We start from the raw sequence: 6,652 nt of genomic DNA on the forward strand, positions 1-6,652 counted from the left end.
ACTCCGGCCTATCACCCTCACCTTAACCTGCTTCCACCTATCACATTTCCAACCCCCTCCCCCCCAAGTCCCTCTTCCCTACCTTTTATCTTAGCCTGCTTGGTACACTTTCCTCATTCCTGAAGAACGGCTCATGCCCGAAACGTCAATTCTCCTGTTCCATTTGTTGCTGCCTGACCTGCTGCACTTTTCCAGCAACACACTTTCAGCTCTGATCTCCAGCATCTGCAGTCCTCACTTTCTTCTATTAATAAAGAGTGACTTGGTGACGAGATAACATGATTCAAAAGGCTAAGTACAAAACAACTGTTTTCTCTGATGTGAGTAAAGGAGAAAGATGCACAATCATAAAAAGAACGAGGCCATGAAGAATGAATTTGGCGAGTACTTTTTTCACAGAATGGTGAAGATATGGAATCAACTTCCCCAAAATAATTGAGATTGATGGATTTTTGATCATCAAGGATATCAAAATTGGGTAGATATAGCTAAGATATAGAGCATGGACGATCTAATTGAATGGTAAATATACTTCTTATGCTGATCTAATGATTTTTATGTAATTTTCTGTCAAGAATTAAGAACATAAGATCAAAAGTTAATTCCTCCTTTATGAATGTCATTTAAGAACCGGATCAAGTTAACTTATGACCAGGGCAGCTGGTTATGTAGGTATTTGAACGTGATCTGCCTATTCTGCCCTCTAATGCCCCCAACCCCTCACCTCCTAGGAAGTAACAAAACCACCTCCCCTATCCACCAGACACTTTTCTAGTTTTCCAAATGGGGAAATGAATCATGGGCAACTGCGTAGAAGAAAGTTGACACCATGAAACTATAATCTGAATGTGTTTAGAAGAAGAGAAAGAAAAATTAGAAGCTAACAAGGTGAAAAAAACATTTTGATGCTTGAATTGAACACATAGTATTCTTCAATAAAGTGTTCATTTAAATCATTAAAAATAAATAATGAATAAAAACTATTGTTTTTTTTCTCTCCAGTGAAATTGGAACAATCTAAAATTGAAAATGAATTGAAGATCAACCAGCTAAAAGAAGCTTTGGTAACCTTTGAAAAAAACTTTGCAATATTGTTTTTGTACTAATATTGTCTGTGGATACATTATCTAAAATATTGACCCAGATATTCTGATGTCCAGTCAGTTGATATTCCAACATAAATGGGAGTTATGCATGGAGATTAATAAGTACCTATACAGGAACTCTCCAAAAGTATCCATTTAACTACTTGTTAAATGTAGAATTTGGAGAGTTCGATGAAATTAAGTAAGTAAATACTCAGGAAAGATTAGACGATCAAATAGTCAATCCTGACCTAGTTCCCCATTCCCTCCCCCAACTGCCAACTTGAACCTGATCTGCCTGTACCACCCTCCAATACTCCGCCCCACCCCACCCTGTGGGACTGAACAAAACCACCTCCCCCATTAACCAGATGTTATATTGCCCACCCACCCAAACATCCTAAGCACTATTCACTAGCCTCCCATTTGCTGCCTTGCATCCTGCCCACCTGGCACCTCAGCCTCTACTTACTTGTCATCCTTTTACTCACATGGTACCTACTCCGAAGAGAACTGTCAGATTGGAAGTATGGATCAATTTTTCTGAAGGAGCCTTGCTGCATCTGTCAGGAATGAGAAGTTTTCTCGTTTTGAGAAAAGAAAATGGGGAGTGATAATCTGTGTGAGATTGCTGGTCCTTGGATAATCTGATCCGTTCATTTAGAATATTGGACATGTATCAATATCTTGGCCATTTTGGAAAGGACACTTTCATTGCAAATAAGTCTGGCTCCATTAAGAAAGAATGTAAACTGTTCAATTTTAGTCACTCAGCTGGGTTTTCTTACATTTTGGTTTAAGTATCAATTATGTGAAGTTTAACGGAGGGCTTCAAACTGGCAACTTTTCTCATGAAATTTTCCACTGCAGACTTCATTAAGAATGCATTCCATCTTCAAACAGCACCAATCTCAGGGAACCTTGTCTCTGTAGAGGGGCAAGTTGTCAAATGTGCCAACATTCACATCAAATATGTCTTATTTAAACTTTAGCCGAATGTCATTTCAAATGCTATAAGCCAGGAACTGCACGGAGTATATTAATGGAAATAGCATGGCTGAGAGAGGCAAGTTGGTAGAGCCAACTGGGACTAAACTCATCCAGGACCACCAGAAGGAGCAGGGATTTGCAGCTCTGCTGCAAGAATTGTGGAGTCTACTCCACATGTGTGGAGTGCCGAAGATCAAATGTCAGGTAACTTCTGCCTAGTAACTCTCACTCATTCTGAACTCTGCCACTCCATGCACCTCCCACCAAGATTAACAATCTCACTTTTGCAGTGGTGGCAATCTTTTTGCATGGGTGTGGAAGGGACATTCTAGTTTTTCCCAATGTTGTGGGGGTTCTGGGGCACAACATGAACTCATCAAAAACATTTCAAAAATAATAAATTAATTGTTTATATGAGTAATGGGGAAATGGGCCAAATGCTGGCAAATGGGATTAGACTAATTTAGGGTATCTGGTAGGCATGGATGAGTTGGACTGAAGGTTCTGTTTCTGTGCTGTAGATCTCTGTGACTCTATGAAATGACCATTAAAAAGTGCCAAACAGAGCGGTTTAAAAACACAGCCAATTGTTCCCTTTTTAGGTTAAGAACCAGATCTGTGAAAAGCTTCAATTCACGATCAGCAGGGAAGCGAGTGACTTGAGCTGAGTTAAAGAGTTAGATTTAACTAACACTGATCTTGGGTTGCCTCTGGTAGGCACACACCAAGCTGCCTTTTGCCAAATTCACATGAGGGTATGAGTTAGAAGTGAGTTGACATTCAGCGTGGGACTTCTTCCTCTTTCAGCCTGCGGTTTCTTCTTTCAACCTTTCTGTCTTTCCAAGTTCCACATTCTTATCCCTTTCCCTTGTTCTCATTCACCCTTTTTTCTTTTGCTCTCTTCTCCCAGGATCTGGTTGCTGGGATTATGAACTCCGTTATCCTGCAGAATCCCCAGTTTTATAGTTTTGTGCTGAGCTAGCACTGCAGATCTTCGAGATGGCAGTCTATTATGCACCACCAGGCCAGCTACCCAATGTGGAGAGTACCAGAGTTCAGTGCTTACTAGTGACTCAACAGGGCTAGGCTTTTGTGTTTTACATGCACAGTAAAGTCCAAGACACTTTCTGCCACCATCCTATGAAATCCAAAAGCAGTTCCTAGCCTCTTGATTCAAACTGTGGCAGTAACCTGTGATGACTGTCATTAACCAGCAAGGGGAGCTGCTCAAGCTGGTCCGGCCCCCATACTTCTACTCAGCTCTGATTTCCATGGTCATCCAGAATGCTCCAAACAAGAAATTGACCCTCATCTAGATCTACCAGTACACAAGCAAAGTTTACCAAAGGCTTCTCATTTCCAGACTTGGCCCACAGACACACCACCAAAGTTACAACCCTCAGACCATTCGTTGCTCCTCTGATCAAAAACTAGTTGTCTCCCACATTGCTGCTGATCGGTTCATCAGAAAGCTTGTAGCAGTACACGCAGATAAGAAAGGGCCTCTTACTGGAGGCACAGGTCCTTGCAAAGATGGATGAACTGTAAACTAAAGCAGGTGTTGAGCCATTTGAAATACAACAGCACTATCCCACATTTGCATGCAGCAATTTCAATCAGTAGCTCTCATCCATCTCATTGCCCCAAAAATATTAACCTTTTCCGCTTTGTGCTTTTTGCTCATTCAAATGAGGCACGTCGCCACCTTTGCTGCACCTGTACCTTCAATAACAGTTGTACCAATCACTTTCATCTATCTGAATCCCTTCCTTTGTCTCATAGCAGGCAAAAATGTTTCATAATAGGTCTGAAAAGAGCAAGACAGATAGTAGAGTGGCTAATATTAATCTCATCCTATACATCTAAAGACTGATTGTTCTCGTATGAGAGAACCATGAACACTTGCATGGGATGCCGAGATATCTATATCCTGACAACCAAGTGAGATTCCTTGAGATACTCTCCCAAAATGGCCATAGTAAATGTATTCTTAAGATGCTCCTGCATCTGTCCCAATGTGCATCTTATTCCCCCATTTATACAGGCACAGGAGCTATCCACATAGCGTCTGCCCACAAGGGACCAGCCTCTGAAGAGATCAGCTCCTCCTCTGTATGAGGAAGAAAACACAGACCCCTCAGAGGATGCACTAAAAGGCTATCTCCTGCACTCTTCACCAGTTCAGATGCTTTCACCTTGGTGGGTACTTTGACATGATTGGAGTTGAGAGCACTATCTGGTAAGCACATCACTGCCTCTTTTCCATAGTTGGCTGAGGAGGAGCCATCCAGGTCTCCAGAACTTAGAGGATCAGATGCATGTCTGATGCAAGGCAGGAGAGGAGCCCTGTGGTGTTGGTCAATAACTTTGTGAAAATGTACAAGCTGTTAGAGGAGCAGCTGGCAGGTTTGTTGGAGATACTTGGTAAACTGGATGGAAGGTTGAAGGAATTCACCAAAATGATTAGTATTGGATTGGGTCCTGCATGTGTGCATCTGGCTATCTTCGTGGACAGATTGGCAATTGCCATAGAAAACCAGATGCAACAGGACATTCAAAAGCAAAATGCTGACAAAACTCAGCAGGTCTGACATCTGTGGGAAGAAAGCAGAGTTAATGTTTTGAGTCTGGTGACTCTTCATCAGAACTGTACAACAGAATGTGCAGTGGCTGCCAGAGATGGTGCAGATCTGCAATGCATTGATCAGCATCAACCACAAGACAACAGGGGACAACGGACCTTGACATCACTCCGGATGCCTTTCCCCCTCAAGGAGATAATGCAGTACCAGTAGGGGCCCAAACAGAGGAGGAACCACACACAGACTCCACCGAGATGTCAGGAGACCCCAGAAGTGCCTGGCCTCTCCACCTCCATCATGCCTGTGAACAGCAACCGTGTAGAAGCTGAAGCCAGTGAACGTGAGCTTTCATCTGGCCAGGTCACTGTCAGCATGTTTGGGCCATCCAGTCACAACCGTCCCAAGGATAATCCACCTAAGCCTTCAAGGCCAATAGCCTCCACTGAGATCCCAGGGGACTGCATTTAGACATATGAGAGGGCAAGCAAAAGAAAGCCTTCTGAGGGTACAGAAGGTGGTATGGGTGACTCATCATTGTAAATAAAATATCGTACTTGTAAATATTTTCACTTTAAATCATCACCTGTCTGATTGACTGTTGTTTTGGCTGCAGCAAGCTACAGATCCAATATCTTTACAGGAAGGTTTGCTCGTGCTGTAAGGGAGGTTTTAAATTGATCCAGCAGATGAATGGGATACAGAGTGGATGGTAAAGTCAGGAGCAAGATCCAGTCAGATGTAGAAGGAAGGCTCAGACATTCCAGAGTAGGCAGAGAAGACATGAGTAGGATAAGGCAGATGATAGGTCTAGAAAGCTAAATTGTATCTATTTTAACATGAGAAGCTTGACTGGTAAGGCAAATGATTTTGAGTATGAATCAACCTGTGGGAATATAATATTGTTGTAATTAATGTGATATGGGTGAAGGAAGGACAAAATTGGTAGTTTAACATTCCAAGGCATAGAAACTTTAGTGGGGGATTTAAGAGAGGTGGGGACATTGCATTATTGATGAGGAAAATTAATACTGCAGTAATGAGGGAGGATAGCTTAGAAGAGTCTTCAAGTGATGCCACTTGGACAGAGCTCAGAAATGAAAAAGGAGTGTTATCTTGCTGGGATTATACTACAGGCCTCCCAAGTCAGAGGGTGATAGAGGAGCAGATGGGTTGGCAAATCACTGAAAGGTGCAAGAGAAACAGGGTTTTGGTTGTAAGGGACTTCAACTTTGCTAACAATAACTTGGATCACCTCTATGAAAGGTTAGATGAGGTAGAATTTTGAAGAGCATTGTGTGCTAGTACGTAGATGTTCCTACTAGGGATGGAACAGTGCTAGACCTAATCCTGAGGAATGAAGCCAGCCAAGTAATTTAAGTTTCACTGGACAAGCATTTTGAAGACAGTGACCAGAAGTCTAGAAGTTTCAAAGTCATTAAGGAAATGGATAAGGATAGTGCAGAAGTTAAGTAAGTAAATTGGGGGAAAGCTGATTTCAATGTCATTAGACAGGATCTGGGAGCAGCTAGAACATACAACATAGAACAGTACAGCACAGAATAGGCTCTTCGGCCCAGGATGTTGTGCCAAACCTTTGTCCTAGCTTAAACACCTATCCATGTACCTATCCAATTGCTGCTTAAAGGTCACCAATGATTCTGATTCTGCCACTCCCACAGGCAGCGCATTCCATGCCCCCACCACTCTCTGGGTAAAGAACCTACCCCTGACATTCCCCCTATACCTTCCACCCTTCACCTTAAATTTATATCCCCTTGTAACACTCTGTTGTACCCGGGGAAAAAGTCTCTGACTGTCTACTCTATCTATTCCCCTGATCATCTTATAAACCTCTATCAAGTCACCCCTCATCTTTCGCCGTTCCAATGAGAAAAGGCCTAGCACTCTCAACCTATCCTCGTACGACCTATTCTCCATTCCAGGCAACATCCTGGTAAATCTTCCCTGCACCCTCTCCAAAGCTTCCACACCTTT

General features: G+C 42.6%; 1 protein-coding gene across 1 annotated transcript in view; it reads left to right on the forward strand.

Annotated features, from left to right (window-relative positions):
* sycp1 (synaptonemal complex protein 1) overlaps positions 1-6,652 on the forward strand; it is a 374,769-nt gene that overhangs the window by 173,647 nt on the left and 194,470 nt on the right. The window contains exon 13 of the mRNA XM_043716250.1: positions 1,003-1,064. Coding sequence (XP_043572185.1) covers positions 1,003-1,064 — 62 coding nt within the window. The remainder of the gene's footprint in view (positions 1-1,002; positions 1,065-6,652) is intronic.

This window comes from Chiloscyllium plagiosum, chromosome 26 (assembly GCF_004010195.1).
Source record: "Chiloscyllium plagiosum isolate BGI_BamShark_2017 chromosome 26, ASM401019v2, whole genome shotgun sequence".
In the NCBI taxonomy this organism is placed as follows: Eukaryota; Metazoa; Chordata; class Chondrichthyes; order Orectolobiformes; family Hemiscylliidae; genus Chiloscyllium; species Chiloscyllium plagiosum.